The sequence below is a fragment of the Cupressus sempervirens genome, chromosome 10 (assembly GCF_028749045.1).
Source record: "Cupressus sempervirens isolate cs-2001-9-10 chromosome 10, ASM2874904v1, whole genome shotgun sequence".
NCBI lineage: Eukaryota > Viridiplantae > Streptophyta > Pinopsida > Cupressales > Cupressaceae > Cupressus > Cupressus sempervirens.
The window spans coordinates 650,927,216-650,949,980 of record NC_143127.1 but is presented as its reverse complement, the minus strand read 5'-3'; the positions used below and the strand labels follow the sequence as shown (position 1 = coordinate 650,949,980).

Sequence of the window (22,765 nt, the reverse complement as noted above, 5' to 3'; positions counted from 1 at the left end):
AGTATCCTTCAAAGATTTCAAATTAATCTTTAAAGCCTGTGATATGACATGATGGTCCACTGTCTATAATCCAAGTGTTTTTGTTGGAGTTTAATTCACTTGAGAGTGCTAGATAGAATGTGAAGTTTTCATCTTTTTCGTCTTTGATTTTTGCTAGAGTCACTTGAATTTTTTTCATTCTCGGCAGAAGTTATGAGTGTGACCAAATTTGTCACATTTGAAGTATTGTATTTTTGACCAATCTCGTTTCTTGTAAGATTTTTTGAATTCCTTTCTATTTCATTTGAATTTACCTTTCTTTCCTTTATTGTTGGTATTGACTTGAAGAGCTTGAATGTCTCCCTCTTGATTTAAATTGATTCCTCTAGAAACTAATCTTGACTCTTCTTGAGTACATTCGTTTTTAAGTAGTTCAAATTTAGGAAGATCAGGTCGAGAACTTAGACCATGAATTAATGTCTCCCAAGATAGAAGTAGACCTTTTAGCGCTATAATGCTAAGTTCTTTGTCATCTACTGGATTTCCAATAGTTGCAAGTTGATCTTTTAACTAGGAAATTCTTAAAAAATAGGACGTAATTGATTCTGAATTGTTCATTTTGATGTATAATAGATCTTGCTTCAATGTTAGCAATCTACTAGAGTTATTCATTTCGAAAGAATTCTTAATAGTGGAAAACATCTCAAAAGTTGTCTTAAGACTTGATATATGATAGGATTAACCACAGACAGAAATAACAATTACATGCAAATATAACCAATATCAGAAAATAATAGAGCGCACAACTGTGAACACAATACACAAGGATTTAGCGTGGTTTACCCAATCCCTGGGCTAAATCCACCAACGGCAAGTCCAATATTATTATTATCCAGTGATTACAATCCGCAATCCCTTACAGCTCAATACCGCCGCAAGAAGCTACAATATCACCGTACATTATGATATCCTAACCCTAAGCCATTTTATACAAGCTTTTGCCACTTACAAAACTAGGGCTAGAATAAGTCATCCAATAAAAAAATAGCAGCCGACACCTTTTATAATATAAGGTCATTTTTGGCTTCGAGGGTGCTACCCCTGAAAACCCCAAGGAGTGCACCTAGGGCGCTGCCCCAAGACCCTACAAGGGCGCTGCCCCCAAACCCCCATAGAAATAATCCAGGGAGAAACAGATCAAATAAACCTCCGAGTCTAATTAGGCTTCACATCACAACAATATAGAGGGAAGATGCGATCCTTTACATTTTCTATAATAATATTCATGGCTTTATTGTTGTGTCTTTTCGATGCAGTTTTATCTAGATCATTTTCTGGCATAGATTTATTTCCTCTATTAATTCTTCTAATTCCATTTCACATAGAACAATCATTACTCGAATTTTCCATGATGCAAAATTTGAGGCTCCTTCGAATCTATCCTCCAGTCTTACATGATTCACAGTTTTAAATTGAATATAGTTAGAATCTAAATTTGAAAATTATAAGGTTGAATTTCTCCATCAGGATAGCTCTGATACCATGTAAATGTAAGTTGGATCTCTGATAGAAAAATACTGATCTCTTCTTTTATTATTTTGATAGTAATGACAAAATACTGATATAGATTTATCAGTATTTCTGATCTGAGAATATATCTGAACCTGTGTTAGATTTCTTTCACTAATGGTGAAGCTCTTACCAATATACTGTAGACGCTAACTCTATTCTGAAATATCTTTCACAGTAAAACTGAATTAAATCTAATCTGACTGTAATATGTATTATCGACTGAGTCTTTATGTTGATTGCTGCTGGGAATCGAACATTGCCATGTTATTGATGATCTCCTCCCAAACAACGATCTATATTAAATAGATAGGAGTTCATGTCCCATAAGGACATGACTCTACGTGGCCAATAGGGCCATGAACTGTTTACACAGCTGACTATATGAGGAGACATCGGTTAATAGCAATATTGTATATGTAACATTTCAATGATAACCATTAAGTATATGAGGATTAGTGCATAACAATAATTGTGTGTGTGTGTGTGTGTGTGTCTATATATATATATATATATATATATATATATATATATATATATATATATATATATATATATATATATATATTGTGTGTGTGTGTGAGAATCACTGTTTCATATACTTGATATTTTGTGTACTTCACTTCTACTGAAGCTACACCTCAACATAATTCATCTTATCGTTATTATAGAACATGTGAAAAACTTGAAGAACCACATTGCATGCAAGGATTGTCATTATACCTTTGTTTCATTACAATATCATTCCTTGATCATACTTGGAGTGTATACTTTGTAAATGAAGAAGGCATAATGGAGCATGTATGACAGTACTACTACATGTTCAAACCTTTCGGGTTTGAGTTACATCACAAGGATAAAGGGTTGTTCTACATTTCTGAGCATGGAATCTTCAGCCACAGTTCAGTGGGTTAGAGTTCTCCTAATGGTGATAGATGGTTATTTCACACTATTGATCACAAGGACTTCAGTTTGGTCCTTTAGGACACCATCTGGATGGAGGATTTGGAGGTTGGTATAGTGATGAGATTTCATCGTCCTCCATCATTGAAGGTACTTGCTGCATCATTTTGAGTGGGATTTCCAACAACATATGCTGGATTGACATGATTGATTGTGCACTTGTAAGGAACAGATTTTACATCCAGATTTAGATGGACACATGGCATTGGTGGCATGATAAAAACATTTATTCCTCCGCTTTTTGGCATTCTTAGTGTACAACTTTATTGGGATCATTATGAGTTGCTTCACAGCTTTGGCCATAATAATGTTTATATCAGAGTGAGCAGCGGAAACTTGAAGGAGATACACATGAGAAGATATACCAAGGTCCAAGATTAATTTAAGATCCAAGTATTACTTGGAACATTTGAGCATAACGTGAATCTGATACATGTGATTGCTTAAGGACAAGCAATCTTGGGTGGGAGGACTGTAATATTCACTTTTGTCCAAGTGATAACCTAGAGGAGGTTATTAGGCTAAATGGATTTATTTAAGGGAATAAATTAATTAATTAAATGTTAAATAGTCCCAAGTCCAATAGGATTATTTAAATTTAACTAATTAGCAGCTGGAGATTTTTAATTTATAAAATGACTTTATAATAATGCCAATGACAAATAATAATGTAAAGTCACTTTTGAGGAGATAAAAGTAAAGTAAAAGAGTAATTAAAATAAACTATTACTTTCGAAAGGAAAAGCATTATAAAAGGAGGGAAAGGTGACATGAAGATTCATTCTTGACTTGTTATTTTCAAAGAAACTTTCCTTGACGGCTTCAGCTTGCAGGTCTAGTAAACCCTAGGTCGGAAACCCTAGAGATTTTGACTTTTTGGACAAAAACCCAGATCAGTCCACTTGGTGAATATGTTTTAGGATTCACAATTGCACATCATTGATCCGTTTCATGGAGATTCGTTGACCTATCTTGCAGAACTTCAAAGGGTTTGTTTGTAATCTTATATACGGAAGCATTTCGAGTATGTGTTACATGATGGCATTGTGCATTTTCTGATTTGTAGCAGCAAGGTGTTTGTAAACGGTAATACATTTCTATATCACAAGAATACACATCGGCTAACTTTGTTTCTATATATTTCATCAAATTAATTTCCCTGAAAATTTATATCGTTTATATTGCATGTTCAATCTACATGTTTGCATGTTGCAATATTAAATAAGGATGAAGCAAAACATGAGCAAAATTCAAAATCTAAATCAGTTTTGAAGCATTATCAAAGTTTGGGATATTTCACAAGCTAACAAAATGGTGACTAAAATTGACTGAATTAGTATACTTGCTATTTATGAATTAGTTAAAATGTAAGATAATAGTGACTTTGAGAAAGTGAATTTGATCTTGCAAGTGTTGTTTCTGACCATTTTACATGAAGAATGAATCTAAATGTTGTTTATATTGTAATGCCCAACTTTGGATTTCATGTATAAAGTGAATCTCCATGTTTTCTTTGTGTTAAATCAAAGTTAAATTTGTACTAGTGGCTAAGAAAATAAATTTATAAGGCTATATTTATGTATGTTCTGAGTAACAAATTTTATGAAGATTATATTGTTTTTATCGTTTCCCAAATTCGAGGAGAGGTATGTCTACGGTATTGTTTAAATGATGTTTAGGACTCGTGTGATGTTTGGGACTAATGTGTGATGTAAGTTGGATCTTGTGAGGGAGGATGTAACACCTCTACAACCCTAACACAACCAAACAAGTATTTCAACCCTAAGCTTATACTTAGATGCTATTGAGTTAAATCTATTGGATATCGTAAGATCTTTTCATGCTTTCCTTTTTGCATGAGTGTGACATTAAATTAGGTGTGCATAGAGGTACTCATCTACTCATGATAGCTTATTCATTATGGCTTCATATCTCAATACTTAACGATGCTATTGTTGACTTATATCTTATAGACACATCAATGTTGTTAGATGTATTTGTTATGGTTAGTGAAAAGTCCCAAATCCTTTCACTAGTTTAGTGGCAACGACAATGGGGATAAGTCCCCAAACCACTCTAGCCTTACACAAGCCCTCAAAACCCATATGGCCTCCTTCGACCCAAACTCTAACACTGACGCTGACACCAGGGAGGCAATATCAATATTTGCTTTATATTGCTGCTCTACATTCATATATTCTTTACCTAAAAGGTCCAAAGTCTGCAAAAGTTGGGATCATCCAGCAGTAAAATTCCCATCGACCACTCCTTCATAATCTCTTCGAGAAAACATTGTTGTTGCCTTGCAGACGCAAGGTAAAATTCTCTTCCATATTTCCCTGCAACTCACCTTCTCTTCAATTGAGAAGAGCAAATGACAACCAACAAGTCAAACTTCTCATGTGTCCAACTTAGCTTTCTCTAGATGCTTTTGTAGATTTTGTACCAAGGTACTCCTGTAGCATCCACATATTCCTTGTATGAGTAAGTCATCGAATCAACAAGTATATTCATTAAAGTAGTCTACCTTTCCATATTTCCACCATCATACAGGCACTCATAGTCTCGTCCTTCCTATTACTAATGAAAGCTCAAAACTAACGTGCCAAGATTACACATCTTCAGGCACCCTTGCTTTGAATTTAATATAGAGTTTAAAATTCACTAGCCTATAATCCCCCTCAATAGTAAATTCAAGGCCCATACTAAGAATCAAATTCCACCCTTCAAGCTAATGGACATTTACTCATGCCTCAAGTGCCAGAGCTTTGCTATCCACATTTTGGAAATCCTCCAACCACTCCTCCCCTAACAAATTATTCAATAATACTACAAACTTTAATAAGTTGTATGCAATTTCATTTCCTTCTCGCTTCTAATGTGTAATTAAGGAATTATGAATTTTGCAAAGGAAGCTTCTAAGGAGTTGATTTTCTAGACATACTTGTTGAGGTGTCACATTCCAACTTCACTCTTACTTAATTCATTAACAATAATTTGTGAATAACCTTCTAAGTGGATCTTTTCCACATTTATTGTTTTAGCTGCCTTTGTTGCACTAAGAGCTTCCTAACCTCAACTTCATTATTAGTGTCATCCCCGAGACGCTTAGCTCTCAATAGTATCACATTGCCTTGATGATTTGTAGCCACATGCCCGACCCTTAATGGCCCCAATTTGCCTTTAGATGCTCCATTAAAGTTCAATTTGATCCATCCTTTTTGCGATGTACTCCACTCATTTCTCCAACCCCCTTCGAGGATAGGAGTAACCGTCCCTTGCTTATTAACGAGTCTAAACTTCACTAAAGGTTGAACTTGTTATTTATTGTCTTCTAAGCTAAAAGTTGTACTTTAACAAATTGACTTGGGAGGCCCCATTGCTAACCAACTCTAAAATAGCTCTTTCCAATTTGCTCACAAATTGTTCAAATTTGGCTTCTTTATCTTGGAAAACCCTCCTTTTCCTTTCCTTTTGAATCTCCCACATGATTGTAGAAGGGTAAATCTTCTATATGCCAGCAAAAGATGTTTTCTTCTTTAGAATGAACCAAGATTGTCCCAACGCAATAAGTGTCTCTAATAGTGGCCCTTGTTAGCCCATTCAATTTAAAACAACTTCCAACACAGCTAATAGAATCCATATTTCAATAGTAGATGGTCAAATGTTTCCTCAACTCCATGGAGCAAGGCTTAGCCTTCCTCTTTCCTTTTTTGGCTTCCACAATATGAATAGCACTACCCTTGTTGACACTATATAACATTGGCTGATGCATAGATGGTTATGAAGGAAATTGCATTGACGTGGGCACACCTTTAGACTTGTTTTCTCCCTCCATATATATTCTATAACAATCTACCTTCTCATCCTCCTCTATATCTTTACAAAATTTAAAGAACTAAAATATAAGGAAAAAATGTATGATTGGACATTCGATGGGGATTTCTTCTTGAAACTTTGGAAAATATTGTAAAACAAATAATAAAAAGAAAACATTTGTTAAGAATATAACCTAGATAAACCTACAAGTCTGATGGTACAGACCGTACCTTCTCTTATGTATATATATCCCTAATGATTGGCATTTAAATAAATATATATTGCTCCTAGAGGTGCTAGCGATTTCTAGATGATGCCTTGTTTGGTGCTTGATTGAATTAGTTAGTCATAACTAAACTACATCTGCTAGATCGCCGACTTAGGAATAATAACAATTTGTTAAGTGCCGAGGGTTATGCCTCTAGAAAGGGTATATATTTAGGTTGTGAATGCAATTTAGAAGACACACAAACACACAACAATTTGCTCTTCTAAGTATTCTACTTCCTACGAATTATAAAGCAAACATATTCTTATTCATTCAAGATCGAATACAGAGGATTGGACCTGCATTGAAGATAAGTGATAACTTCTTCAAACAATCTGAACATTCATATTATTTAGAAGACCATTCTCAGCCATACAAAACTGAACTAAAAGTCTGATTCAAAGAACAAAGAATTAGCAGAACTTTACATGGTATCAGAGCCAAGTTATCAGATCTAGGGCTCTACAAAATTCAGTTTTCAGACTTCACATATATTCAGTAGTTTTCTCCTATCTTCAATGGCATACACAATCAAACCCGAGGACAAGTTCGATGGGAAAGAACACTTTGAAGCCTGGAAATTCAAAATCTTGATGATTCTTGAAGAGAACAATGTTAAACAATTCGTTGATGGAGCATCCCAACAACCTCCAGTTGAACCTTACAAATCCATATGGAGCAATGGAAATAGAAAAGCTATTCAAATCATCTTGGATGGAGTTAAAAATGATATCGTACCTATGCTTACGAAACATCAAACTGCCTTTGATATGATGAATGCATTACGAAATGCATATGAAGTAAACAATGCAACTAGGGTTCTTGCATTAAAAAGGCAACTGAATCACATTCAGATAAAGAAACGAGAATTGATAAACTCTTATTTCCTAAGAGTTGTCGGCATCAAAAATGAACTATCAAGCATAGGAACCATCATTAATGACACAGAATTAGCACTTATGGCTATAGATGGATTGCCAAATTCATGGGAAACATTCACACAAGGAATAAGTGCCAAAGATCAGCTTCCGCACTTTAACAGACTCAGGAATGATTGCCTTCAAGAGGAATCTAGAAAACTAAAGAAAGGAGGGAAACCAAAAGTAGAAGATGAAGAGCTTCACCTTCTTAATGCAAACTCCTATAAAGGCAAGAAGAAGCATTTCAAGAAGAAAAAGCGAAATAAAAAGAATGGAAAGCCCAAGAAAGATCTATCTAAAATAAAGTGTTTCAAATGTGAAAAATTTGGACACTATAGATCTAATTGTCCTAAAAATTCCACACAACAAGCAAATTGTACAAATGTCATTAGAGAAGAAGATACTTATGATCATGAGAACCGTGTTTTGTATTCCTCTCTATCAAATGAAATTTCAAACAAAGCATGGGTAATTGATAGTGGATCTTCTAGACATAGAACGGGATACAAAGAAACTCTAGATTCTTTATCAAAGAAAGTGAACAGTGAAGTTACCATTGGTGATAACTCTGCACACTCCGTTGAAGGAATTGGAAATTGTACTTTGAAATTAAAATCAGGAAATACTCTTCTTCTTAAAGGTGTACTCTATGTACCAGGGATTAAAAGAAACCTAATCTCAATAACAGCACTTGAAGATGATGGACACAATGTTGCATTAGCGGATGGCAAAGTATTAACTTGGGCTAAGAACTCTTCCATCAAGAAAGCAAAATTAATTGGTCAAAGAAAGGGATATTTGTATGAATTGAATACAGAATCTACTCGATCCATTCAAGCCCTAGTTCACGAAGCTAAGGATTCAAATGAAATATGGCACAGAAGATTAGGGCATCTAAATTTTAAAACTTTATCAACTATGGAGAAAATGGTTACTGGATTACCCAAATTAAATAAAGATCACCCTAGTATTTGCAAGGGGTGTGCTCTCGGTAAAAGCACCAGAAGTCCCTTTCATGATAGTACTAGGAAAACAAATAATGTACTAAAATTAATTCTTTCAAATTTATGTGGACCTAATCAGAAGAAATCCTACAAAGATTTAAAGAATTCAAAGCATTAACTGAAAATTTTTCAGGACATAAAATTAAAACCCTTAGAACAGATAACGGAGGAGAATATACCTCAGACTTGTTTTAAAAGTTTTATAAAGAATCAAGGATCAAGAGGGAGTACATTGTTCCTTATAACCCAAAACAAAACGGGGGTAGCAGAAAGAAAGAATAGGACAATTATAGAAGCTGCTAGGGCTATGATTTTTAACCAAAATCTAGAATACTATCTTTGGGCAAGAGCCTCTTGTACTGTTGTATATATTCAAAACAAAAGCCCTCACTGTTATCTTAAAGATAAAACCCCTGAAGAAGTATTTACTAAAGTAAAACCCAATATAAGTCATCTTAGAATTTTTGGATGTCCTGAATATATTAATGTTTCAAAAGAAAAGAGAACCAAGTTAGAACCCTCTGGGAGGAAAGGTATCTTTGTAGGGTATAGTGAAACTTCTAAAGCATATAGAATTTTCATACCTGGACAAAAAACTATTGAACTTAGCAGAAATGTAATCTTTGAGAAAGCTCTTGCATTCAATAGAGCCATAAGTTCTAATGAACCTTCTCCTTTATCAAGTTCTAAAAGAAATAGTGAATACAAATCCCAAAGGGAGAACTTTGAAGAGATCGAAGATGAAATTCAAAATATGAACCTTGAAGAAAATTCAAAGAAAAGACCACTTTGGGACATAAAAACAGTTGAAGCAACTCCAAACTTTGTTGCACCTTCAGGAACAGTCAGAGAAAGTAAAAGACCTAAACGATTCTCTGGTTATACAACAAATATGAGTGATTTATCCAAAACGGAGCCAACCAATCCTTCTGATGCTATTAAACATTCAGCCTGGAAAGAAGCTATGACAGAAGAATATCAATCAATTATGAAAAATGATGTTTGGGAAATTGTTCCAAGACCTAAAGGAAAGTTGTTTCTTCCAAGTGGATATTTAAAATAAAGCATACTGTTGACGGTAGTATTGAGAAATATAAAGCTAGAATTGTAGCCAAAGGATTTTCTCAGAAAGAAGGGATTGATTATGAAGAAACCTTTGCTCCTGTTGCCAGATATACCTCCGTATGAGCAGTCTTAGCAATTGCCGCATCAAAGGGATGGAAGGTACATTAGATGGATGTAAAAACAGCATTCCTAAATGGAAAGATTTCAAAAGAAGTCTATCTAGAGCAACTGGAAGGATTTGAAACCCATGATCCTAACGCATTTGTTTGCAGGCTCAAGAAAGCTCTCTATGGGCTTAAACAGGCTCCCAAGGCCTAGTATGAAAGGATTGATAAATATCTCACTGGCTTAGGATTCTTCAAGAATGAAGCCGATCCAAACTTATATTATAAAAAAGATAAAGATGATATGGTAATTCTGATATTGTATGTTGATGATTTATTAATCACAAGTGATGATCATCTTATAGATCAGTGCAAGAAAGATCTAACTAGAGAATTCGAGATGAAAGACTTGGGGCTTCTCCATTACTTCCTAGGATTAGAAGTACGACAAAATTCTAACAGTATCATACTTAATCAAGGAAAGTACACATCAGATATCTTGAAGAGATCTAGAATGTGGAATTGCAATTCTATGTCTTCTCCAATGGAGACTAATTTACATAAACTTAAAGAAGCAACTGCAAAATCACCTCCCATAGATTCTACTCTCTACAGACAGATGATTGGGTCCCTTACCTGATATTTGCTATGTTGTTAATGCCTTAAGTCAGTTTATGTGTGAACCGAAGGAGATTCACCTGGTCGTTGTTAAACACATTATGAGATACTTACAAGGCACTCTTAATTATGGACTCAAATATGAGAAAGTTGCTTTAGATTGCATGGATTCACCGATTCAGTTTGGGGTGGAAGTGTTAAAAACAGGCAAAGCACTTCAAGATGTTGTTTCAGTTTAGGATCAGCTATGATATCATGGATATGGAGAAAGCAGTCTTCAGTAGCTCAGAGCTCTACAGAAGCCGAATACATTGCAGCAGGGATGGCTTCCCGAGAAGCAGTATGGCTAAGGAAGTTACTTGTGGGATTATTTGGGCAAGCCATGAATCCTACGATTATTCATTGTGATAATCAGAGTTCCATCAAGCTCTCAATGAATCCAATTTTCCATGACAGGTCCAAGCATATTGAAATTCCTTACCATTATGTAAGAGATATGGTAGATAGGAATTCTGTAAAATTGGAATACATTTGCACTGCAAATCAGACAGCAGACATACTCACCAAATCTCTATCTAGAGTAAAGATGGAACATTTCAAGAGGAGACTTGGTATGGTTGAGTTGTAATCCATTTGTACTCTTTTGATTATTTATAAAATAATTTTATTTTTGTCAGGCTATTGACTGTCATGGGCTCCACCATGTGTAATCATTATTTAAAGAGGTGATGATCTCTGAAATAATGAATACTTGTGTAAAAGGCATTATGAGAAATGACGATCTCTTAGATAATGTGCTAAACAGTAGATTTTACTATAAGATCCAGATGAGTTTTAGATCATATTGTGATGTTGACATTGCTATGTTCAAGGATCACAAATTGGATAAAGGAAGAATCTTAGTATCCTCCGGGTTTACCCTGTATCCTGGTAAATCTTAAACTCAAGATCTCATTGTGATATAGAAATACCAGTTTCTATGAGTCACAACATGTGTCTTATCACTAGTGGCAGTGATTTGTCATATCACAGGTTTAGTAATATGACTTTGTATCATGTGTTCTATGATACCACATACTAAGAAGGGACAGACAGATATAGAGTATTAATTCTTGCTTAAACATCTGTATTGGTGTTGCTAGATATGATATCTCTCTGTAGGATTATCAGGTTAAGAGGGAGTGTTAAGAATATAACCTAGATAAACCTACAGGTCTGATGGTACAGACCGTACCTTCTCTTATGTATATATATCCCTAATGATTGGCATTTAAATAAATATATATTGCTCCTAGAGGTGCTGGCAATTTCTAAATGATGCCTTGTTTGGTGCTTGATTGAATCAATTAGTCATAACTAAACTACATCTGCTAGATCGCCGACTTAGGAATAATAACAATTTGTTAAGTGCCAAGGGTTATGTCCCTTGAGGGGCATACCCTCTAGAAAGGGTACATATTTAGGTTGTGAATGCAGTTTAGAAGACACACAAACACACAGCAGCCTGCTCTTCTAAGTATTCTACTTCCTGCGAATTATAAAGCAAAGATATTCTTATTCATTCAAGATCTTATATAGAGGATTGGACCTGCATTGAAGATAAGTGATAACTTCTTCAAACAATCTGAATATTCATATTATTTAGAAGACCATTCTCAGCCATACAAAACTGAACTAAAAGTCTGATTCAAAGAACAAAGAATTAGCAGAACTTTACAAAATTTACCTAGATTGGTCTCAATGCTTTAACTGCTCCAAATGCCCCTTCAAACATCGTTGTTTCCTCCTTTTTTCCTCTCCTTCGAACCCTGCAGCTTGCTTTTGTCATTACTAACTTGCTAATTGTTTTAGAGAAGGTCAAAATGACAAAGGAATGATAGAAATTAGGCTTTTAACCCATTTAGGACTAGCTGAACTATGGGGATGAGCTCTAGGAAAGGGCTGAGATGTCCTCAGCCATCCCCTTTCTCTCTCTAATGAGTCCCCACATTTTCAACGCTGCTTCTGAAAAGAGGCTAAATTTTGGGAACATTATCATTTCTAGAACACCTAGTTTTGTCTAAGAAATGCATCCCCGAGTAATGTTGATATTAACCCATAAACTAGTGCACAGAACAGAACCTAGAGGAGAATGGAGTTGAGAACTCTGAGGTCCTTTAGGAAGTTTACAGTCTCTTCTCCATTGCTGCCCAATTACAGCTCTCCCTCTTGATGGTGATTCACTCCTCGTGTTCTTCGCTGCTCCAAGAAGTTTAGTGGATTTCCTCTTGTGGGCAGTTTTTGCTCAGGTTTTATAATGTCTTTCTAGTGTAACTTGGTTTTGAATTGATTTTTTATGTTCTTAATCTTTTTTCAAGTTTTATTTGCATTCATGTCCCTCCACTAATTGATGAACTGGGGTCATATTGAATCCTAGATGGTTACAGAGGTTATGAAAACAAAGCCTAGGGCAATTAATGGTGGAAGACAAATAATTACTAAAGATTTTAACATTCTACCCATCCCTCCTAAGTTAGATGCTCTCATAGTCGAGAAAGACAGCTTATCCACAAGAAGCAAAGTTCATTGAACGTGAGCAGGAAGATGGAGGATTCAAAACAGGCAAGACAAGTCACTGGAAAAGTTGGTAATCTGCCCCCTCTTCCCCTAAAAGACACTGAAGTTAGTCCCTAACAATAATATGCTTGAGGCTGTGAATAAAGAGGAAGCTAGTTTAAAAGTTATTGCACTTTTTTTGTGGCTATGGACAGAGATAATTGCTATAGGGGAAACACATGTTTTACAAAAAAATTGAACTTAAGTCCCTAACAATAATATGCGAACTGAAGTCAGTCCCTAACAATAATAAGCTTAAGGCTATGAATGAAGAGGAAGCTAGGTTAAAAGATATTGCATTTTTTTGTGGCTATGGACCAATAACTTTCTATAGAGGAAACATGCATTTTACAAAAAAAATTGAACCGAAATTAAGCAAAATAATGGATTCTGTGGATCCTCACAAATCATAGAGGAGCTTGTCAGCATGTAGGAGCTTGTGAAAATAGAAATATAGTGTAAAATGTGTAGGGAAACCCTTCCTCAAATTTTTATTCTTAAAAAACATTAGGATTGGCATTCATACTCAAACATTGCAACCTTGTATTGCTGAGCAACCCTTGAGAACATGTGGTGCACTGCGTATTTTCAAGACATCCAACACTTAATAATTCACAAATTAGAAGAGATGTACCTGGTGGTACCTTATTGTTTGGTGCTGAAGTTGACTTTGAGCATTGTGGAGAGCATTTTTCCAGGCAGTCACATCATTCCGCTTGCTTAGAGGAGGTGGCTCTAAACCATAGCGTGACATGTCTATTGTATGAGGAGGCTTTCCAGCACGTACACGCTCATACTCCTTTGCCACCATAGGGTAGTTCTGTGAATTCACATAAAAATTATTTGAATCTTATTCGCAACTTAGGAAAATTGGATGAAATCAACAGTTAGATTATGCCATTAGCTTTCTGCTAGTCAGTTCGTCAACAAATTAGATTATGCCATTAGCTTTCTGCTAGTCAGTTCATCAACAAATTCTGAATGGAAAACAATATTAATGCAATCAGATTTCCACAATCCATACTGAAATTGTTTGATAATATTTTGGATTAGATTGTGCAAGAATTTTCAATGACAACATTTCAAATCACACTCCATTGTTCATCATGATTCATCGGGATAAAAATGTTATGATGAAACATTTTCATCCTGATGATGAATCACAGAGTGCAATTCAAAATGATGTTAAAATGTATCGCAGGATCTAAACCAGCAGATAATCAAGCAGAAAACAATATAATAAGCTATAGCAGCATACAGATCTGACTAAGTAAAATATGGAAAATTATTGAAATCATATTGGATCGAAACCAAATATGATGAACACAGAATCACACACACATTCCATCAATCCATTAAATATGTATTGGATCAGATACCCTTCGCGAGAAAAGATAACTTTACCTAGAGATATGGTGTGATTGATTCGTCGAACCCTCTATTACCACTTCATGACAGAGCTTGATGCCAAGAACACACTTTCAAATCCCAAGGAACCAATGAATCTATGTGTTGTCTAGTTTGTAGTTTGTAGAAATATCAATGAAAACATTGAAAAGTCATGGATTTGTCTCACAAAGCCATTTAAATTAACATTTAGTCTGGCTAAATCATAAATGGCATGTCATAAGTTTAAAATTCAAACATATAAAACTAGTTGAATTATGTTCTGTGGCCTGGAAGATTATGGGTTCAAACACCAGAGATTATTTGAATTATATTTTCAGATTCACAAGTCAAAATTTCAAATCACCCAGAATACTTTAACGTCACACCAACATAAAACAAGAAGACAGACCTAAGGACCATATAAATGGAATAAGCCAAAAACCTCACAAAAGGGCACGGTTTCAAATCCTCGGGAACTATTCAATTCAATTTTAGTTTGCATTTTGCTTGTAGTTGATTACTGTCATCTATAACTCCACCTCACTTGTTGATTTAACATTCAACAATTTAACAGCAGAACTTGCTATGTCACTTAAATCATAAACCCTTGCCCCTGGGGTTCAGCGTACTCGAGCATAATTATAGGTCCGAATTTCAAACCCCATTGCGACAGTTTGCTTCTGTTTAGTTTGCACAAAACCTCAATGGCAGGTCACAATTTCGAGTTGCAGATTGCAATTTTATTTAGCACAAAAAAATTAGATATGAATAAACAGATATCTAAATTACTAAGCAACGCCTGCCTTATCAAGGGTTTGGTTCACGCAGAATCTCAAAAACGTTATAGACGCAAAAAACCTGATCGAGACATTATGATGATGATCCGTATAAACCTATTTAACTTGTGCTGAAAAGTTGTAATCACAAGTCACAATTTAGCGCCCTGCAAGTGCTATATATCTAAAGCGCAATCCGAAAAATATATAAATAAAAAAATCAAATCAACGATAACTAACGTCTTCCACTATAGAGCCATTCAATTTATGGTAAACAGGTTGCAGTTTCTAATCCTGGAGGCAATTTAACCGTTCATGGGCATAAAGCAAAAAAAATGTCAAAAAAAAAGCAGGGTGCCATACGAATGCATGAACAGATAAACGCTAACCTCGAAATTAAGCTTAGGAGCGGGCGGCAGCTCAGCTAGAAAGTCAGCAGGCTTCTTAGTGCTTCGGCGCATTTCTTCTTCGACCATTCTGTCCACCTCAGCTTTAACGTTGGGGTCTGCATAGTCGTGGTCGATGTAAGGTAGGGCATCTATTAGTTCGTCTGAAATGCCACCCCTCCACTTTGAGCGTACATTGTCTGGTGCAGCTTCCAGCATTAAAACTTGCTTGCTTCCCATCGATTTGCACAAAATCCACGCAAATGAAAACAATTGCAGGGATTTATCAGAGGCTTTTAAAAACAAGAAATGAAAGATATATTTCGAAAGGCGCAAGCTGCCTGGCTTTCCATCCGCTTAAATCGTTTATCTTTATCTAGGGAGGGAAAAATATTTTTCCATCAAGAAACGGCTGCAGACAAACTAAACAGAAAAACGCGTTGCATTGCTTAAGTTTCTGAAGACACTATGCTGTTTTGGATTTATTTAGAGATAGTTGTTTTGTTGTATTTAATTGTTTGAATGTAATTTATTTACTTTTCGAAGTAAATTATTTATTTATATGGATAGATTTTATAAGTTCAAAGACACCTTATTTTCATTAATTCAAATGAATACTAAGAGTTGCATGTTATTTGTTTTTTAACTAAAAAGCAGCCAAAATAAGGGATCTGTCCTTACAATAGACTAATTGGCCAAGAACCAACAGATTACCAACAAACAAAATTACCCCCTACATGTTATCTGTTGTGTTCAACATTACCAAATAGGAGCTTATTGTGGGGAGTAAGTTGAAGGTACATATGAGAATGCACCATAATATGTTTCATAATTTGAGAGGTTTTCAATTGTTTGTAGTTATTTTGAATGTAAAATATTGGAACTTGTAGTATTAGGAAGAAATATTTTGTTTTCAATACCAAACTAACAAATAGGAGAAAAAAAAAAAAATTTAATTATCATATATATTTTGTTGAAGCTTTTTTTAAGGGATTATAAAGTATATAAAATTAATCAGAGGAGATTTCCACAATCCATAATTTAGAGATGCAGTTTTTGGGATCAATTGTGTTTGGTTTTTTTGTATCAATATTTTGAATCACACTCTGTGATCGATCATCAGGATGAGGGGTGCAAGAAAACAATAAGGTGGATGTAAAAATGTTATTTTTGGAGGAGAGTGAAAGTTTTGAATTGTGATTTATTATTATATGTATGTCATTTGGAGTGATGTTTATTTCAATGTTTGGATATTTTGTTAGGTCTTGAATTGTTATTTTTTATATTAAAAAAACTAAAATTGATGGGCTAACCCAACAATACAACAAGAGGTAGAACCTCTACTGGGAGATCAATAGCAAAAACAATAACCAACACATTAGTCTATACCATTTTTCAAAATCAAAAACCTTACCTTATTAACCATAAACAACAAGTTTAATAAGTTATTAACCATGAAAATAAAGTATAACTGAATAGTTTCATAGATCATCTTGTTGGAAAAATGTTCAGTGCTCCCCTTGGGATTTGTGACAAGGGCTTAACCGTCTCCTATACTATAAGTTGAGTGGTTGTATTGGGCATTGATAGATTGGTCTTTTGGTGCAACGACAACCCTACTCTAACACATCTTATTACTTAAAAGGCTTAGAACTCTACTGTTATTAAGTGTATAGTAATCATATCATAAGAAATTTTTGATTCCATGTAGGGTAATATGATCAAACATAATAAAATAGGAATTAAGAAAAATATATTTTGGTGATAGTGGTTAAGACAATAGCACTCGTAGCCAATCATCAGCCAGAAACCTGTAAAGTCTCTTGGAGATGCTATCATCTCCTTTGCATGTACCTTTGTCATTCTCTTGTTGGAGAAGTTGTGGTAGTTGTAGAGTGCATCACCTTCACTAAAAATTTAGTGAGGTTGCTAAAACTCTCATCCAATTCAAAGACTGTACTATTCAATTTATCAACTTTCTTTCCAAGGCACTTCAAGTCTTCTGCCAAAGGGTTGTAATCCTAGTATTTAAAAGTGGTTTTCCCAATAGGCTCACCCTACACAAAATGAGGGTTAGAAAGATCCTCAAGAATTATCTTGTCTTTGTGGGGGGGATCATGGTGGCAGTAACTAGAAGTATCCTTGGTCGTTCGGGCAAGGGGGGAGATTGTAGTCATGGGGGATGTATCTTTAAGGTTCTCAACTCCATCTTTAACAATAAGGTCCACAATATCTATTTTAAAGCTAGTTGAAAGATGAGTTGTCTCCTTATTGCTAACAATAACATCATCTTTTGAGGAATCTTTACCACTATCTGACTCTGAAAGCTCTTCCTCTTCTTCTGCATAATTATTCCTAACAACTTTCCTTTTTTCCTTGATTTATTCCCCTTAATTTTCTCACTTTCTTTGGATTTTGAACTCAAATCCTCCTCATCCACATTGAAGGTTCTATCAACCATTTATTTCTTTCTAGGGTTAGAGGCAATCCTGTGAGAGCATATGTATCCACCTCCTAAATCCACACTTGATCATGGAACTTGGGGGGTAAGGTTAGTCGAATTCTTAATATGATTAGCAATAGGAGTGATATTAGCCACTGGAGCTCACAAGAGGATAATATTGCAGGGGCGGAAAAGTGTATGATGGAAATTGTAAAGGCAAAGGATCAAGTCTTGATGGAGGATGACAAAAAAAAAATTCCTTCTTGCATTCTTTCTTGAACCTCCATGACCAAGCCTTCAAGGTCATGGAGAAGAAAAAATAGAATAGAAACTAAATCATGATACCATAAATGATTCAACAAAGGGGAGTGATAATAATAACTTTCCCAAAATTCCCCTACAAAGTGTGATACTTGATGATCAAGAAACAAGACATGTTCTAGGGATCGAGAAGTTGTTGCTGGCAAAACCATCACATAATCTAATAGGAGCTTCCTTGGCCTTGAAGAATATATTAAGGTTGGTCTCATCCAACACCTAAGTAACCTTTTCCCACTTTATTCCCTTAGATTAAAGTCTAGATACTTGAGTAATGGCATCTTCATTGATTTCAAAAGTTATCCTATTAATGGTGACCTTTCTCTCATTGCAAGTGTTAACTAGATACATGGAGTATGCCTCATCGTATCCCTTCAAGGCCTCTATGAAAGCCAGAATCCCAACTTTTGTAATTGTCATCCAAGCACACAAATCCTTACATCATTAATCCTCAATTTTGTTAGGTTCAATTTAGACCATATCCCCTCCCATCTCCTAGTCAGACATAGTGTTCTTCAAACCCTTCAGCATGACATCAGGGAAAAAACTCCAGAAACTATGGAGTTTATAACAATAGCTTCCGCCTCTTAACTCCCATAAATGGTGAATAACAATTAGGAAAATAGCAGGAAAGTTGAATAAATAAATCTTAACACCATAATTTTACTTAGAGTAGGGCTACAAATGTTCACATTGCCATGGTACAAAGCCAAATGACCTCTTAAATAAATAAAAATAGTTCAAATCTTTTTGGCAATTATGCCTTACGAGGAGTGAAAGATCATAATAACCATAGTTAATGTTATAGATGTGAGAGTATCTAATGGCATCACACCAAATCCTCTATGTAACCAATACATAATGAGAAAAATAAATAAAATTATTTTCCAAAAATCTAGGTAAGGGTTTGGCCACTCAAAATTTAAATTACTAATAAGCCCCACCAAAAGTATGGTCACCCAATGGGTCCAATAAAAATAATTAACTTTTATAACAATCATCAAGATGTCAAAAATTCACTCTTAATGAGAGTTTGAATGTCTGGAGGGAGGTAGGCCATTTGTTTCCAGCACTTAACACCTTTCACTCCAAAGTCCAATCTAGCTTGCTATCAGCAACCTTATTCCTTTTTGTAGGTATGTTCGGTAATTGACTCCTCAAGTTGAGCAAGGATAGGCCAAATATCATTAAGCACACTTAATATTGATCATTCGATGGTCAATCTCTAATTTATAGCTTCAATAATTAACTTAGAATCTCCTTCTGCAATGATTGTATTCCTTCCTGCGGAGGCAATTAGCTTAAGGCCCCAAAAAAGGGATAAGACCTTTGCCAAATTACTAGAATTAGGACTAAAGTTCCAAATAAAAATCATAATAATATTACCACTATGATCACACACCATAACACCAAAACCACCAACAACAAAAACAATAAATTGGACAACCAAAAAAGGGATAAGACCTCTACCACATTACTAGAATTAAAATTGAAGTTCCAAATAAAAGTCATAATAAGATTACCACTATGATCACGCACCATAACACCAAAACCACTAACAACAAAAACAATAAATTTGACAACTCCATCAAAATTAAATTTGAGCCACTTGATGGAGGAGGATCCATCTAATGTTAGCTCTAGCCAAAATCTTAGAATTATCAAACATGTAAGAGGGCTCTAGGAGGTTCCAATTAGTAGCCACTTGATAAATTTGTTGGGAAGGGGGAGTAGATGACCTCTTACAGTTAGAGACAAAGATGTTCTTCTACAACATATTCACATCAATGGAAGAAACCAACTTCACTAGGTTCTTAACACCTTTGAATATATGGTTGTTTCTCTCTTTCCATATATTTTAGCAAATAAGGAGAGGGATCATTTTTCATAGTACATGAATAAGCAGATGTATAGATGGAAAGGACCAACTAAATTCGAACAAATGTAAATCTTTACTAAACACCAAAAAAGCATTTAACTTACTAAGAATAATTGTATGCTAAAAAAGTGAGCACACTTCTATAAAACATTATTCTTAAGTGATGCCATGGATTAGGAGACCCAAGAGGTGGCTTATAGATTCCTATATATGACGTGCAAGTATCAAATGATGTGATTGTGGCTCTCGAATGAACCCAAAGATGGAGACCCTTACAAGGTGCAACATAGAATGGAAGATTCAAGGAGTAAGAGCAAGAATGCTAGTATCCAATAACTTCAAATGAGAATTCAATACAAGCTAGCTACGATGAAAAATGCAAGATTAAGCTAATATGTGATGCAAGTACAAATAAAATAAACTAATTTTATCAAGATGAAGATTAAAATCCACCTAATTAAGATATGTGAGCTAAGATAAATGCATTAAAAATGAAACACTAATCTAAGATGAAATAGTGCAAGTTTAGGCAAGAGCCTACAACACAACTATAACTTGTGAGCCTCTCATGTGAGAGGTCTTGGGTTCAAATTTGCTTAATACATTTAAAAAATTAATTACAACAAATAACAATAATTAATCTAGGCTTTGATCGTTTACCAATCAAAAAAAAAATGCAAGTGAGTGCTCAAGTGCTCAATAAATCAAGAATCAAAGCAACAACATAACATTGGCATGAACTCAAAAGATAAAGAGAGTGAGAAGAAAGCCTCCTTTTAAAGATATTTAGATGGTTAGAGATTAAGAGGCAAAAGCAACGAAGGACATTTTTTTTTTAGTTGATCCATGTGCAAGAGATTCTCAAGAGGCAAAGGGGATGAATGAGATTAAGAGGCAAAATATGAGTGGTGGGGGTAAAGAGGCAAAAGAGATTCCACTCAACTTGGAAAGTGTACATTCAATTTGTAGACAAATATTTTTTTTTTTTTTGTTTTTAAATTAGGGAAATGCCTTTTTATGTGCACACATAAGATAAGGGGATTGTTATTTAATTAAAAGGGGGTATGTCCTTCTAATTAAATAAAACTTAGGTGGTCAAACCATAGGATAAAATCAAATAGATAATTAAATGATGATTTTATCAAGGATCAATGATTAAATAATAATGCAAAAATGATTGAGTGCATAACATGGTCTAGCATATAGATTTAAAATGCTAAAAAAGAGGCTTATAGTTTAATAGACCAAAATTGGGTAACTACTATAACAACCCAAACCTTCAAATAAAAGGGGAAATGCATAAAAAGGTGGTTGATTTCCTCCTCTAATCTTTTACATAAAACACACCAACTAGGGAGTTGGAACCCCCTCTTAAAATTATTCATAGTCAAGAATTTATCATGCATGATAGCCCACCCAAAAAAGTTGGTCTTAGAGATTAACTATGAATTCTCTAACAAGGAGAAACCTCACCCGTATTAACCAGAAGGAGGTAAGAGGAATGAATATTAAAGTCACCAAATTAGATTGCATCCCAAAAAAGTCTATCATTATTAGGGAAGACAAGAATTTTGAATCCTTTAACATGATTCTAAAGCTCTTTCACCAAATCTGCATCTTATGGGGTTAATAGTCAATTTACAAAAAAGTATTTTCATTGACAACATGGGGAAATATAATCACTGATTAGGGACCCAAAGAGGTCTTTCATTATACTCATAATATGGTAGAACTTTCTAATGACAAGATTTACCTCCCAACCAATTATATTCCCAAAATCTAATTTTTTCTCCTTTATTCACCAACCACCTAAGTCCTTGCCTTGGTGAATTCCTATTCCTAACAATATTGTTCCAAAAAAAATTATCCCAAATGGAGGTCACTATCAAACAAAAGATATGGAAAGGAGGAGTGATGGAAATACCTAACTTTCATAATTTCTCCCCTATTCCCATTTTCCAAAGCAAGGCATCATCCAATTTTAGAGAGAAGAGACTTATTGAGGTCAGTTAGCTCTCTAATTCCCAAAGCTCCCAAGGATTTTGGTTTCGAAACTGTATCCCAGTAAACAAGACCAATTTTGGTTTTCTCCTTCACTCCTATCCATAAGAAGTTTCTTTGGATGATATTTTCCTCAAAAGATGTAAAAGATTTGCCTTGAAAGGGTCAACGAACTGGGCAAATAAGAAACAAATTTTAAATCATGATTTTGATTAGCTATATGAATTTGAATTTTGATTTTGATCCTAAAAATGAATCCAAGATGTAGAGAATAGGCAAGGGTACAACTTTTGTAGAAGTCCAAGATAGTTGAAAATGATTTGAAAGCTTAGCATTTGGATAGATGAGATATGAGAACAAGAATAAGCGAAAGAGAAAAGGGATGATGTGGACATGACCAAGAGAAAAAGAATTATGCTAAGATGATTGAGCACAACTAACTAAAAATGACCAAAAAATATATCCAATAATGATCAAGAAGACTCTCTCTTTACTTAATGCAAAATGCAAAGCCTAAAAATGCAAGCTAGGATGAAAATGAAAAGTGCAATTTGCAAGGGTCATTAAGTAAGTCTTTATTTTTATCATTGAGCCTTATTAGGAACATTTTAAGATCATACAACTCCCACTAATGTGAGAACAACTATAAAGATATGAATATGATATATA

The 22,765-nt window shown here is 34.7% G+C and overlaps 1 protein-coding gene across 1 annotated transcript in view; it reads right to left on the bottom strand.

Annotated features, from left to right (window-relative positions):
- The window catches only part of MOS4 (modifier of snc1,4), a 43,708-nt gene extending 27,780 nt beyond the window's left edge, over positions 1 to 15,928 (bottom strand). The window contains exons 1-2 of the mRNA XM_089804490.1: positions 15,459 to 15,928; positions 13,549 to 13,724 (exon numbers count right to left, since the gene is read on the bottom strand). Coding sequence (XP_089660616.1) covers positions 13,549 to 13,724; positions 15,459 to 15,695 — 413 coding nt within the window. The 5' untranslated portion in view covers positions 15,696 to 15,928. The remainder of the gene's footprint in view (positions 1 to 13,548; positions 13,725 to 15,458) is intronic.
- Between the last annotated feature and the right edge of the window lie 6,837 nt (positions 15,929 to 22,765).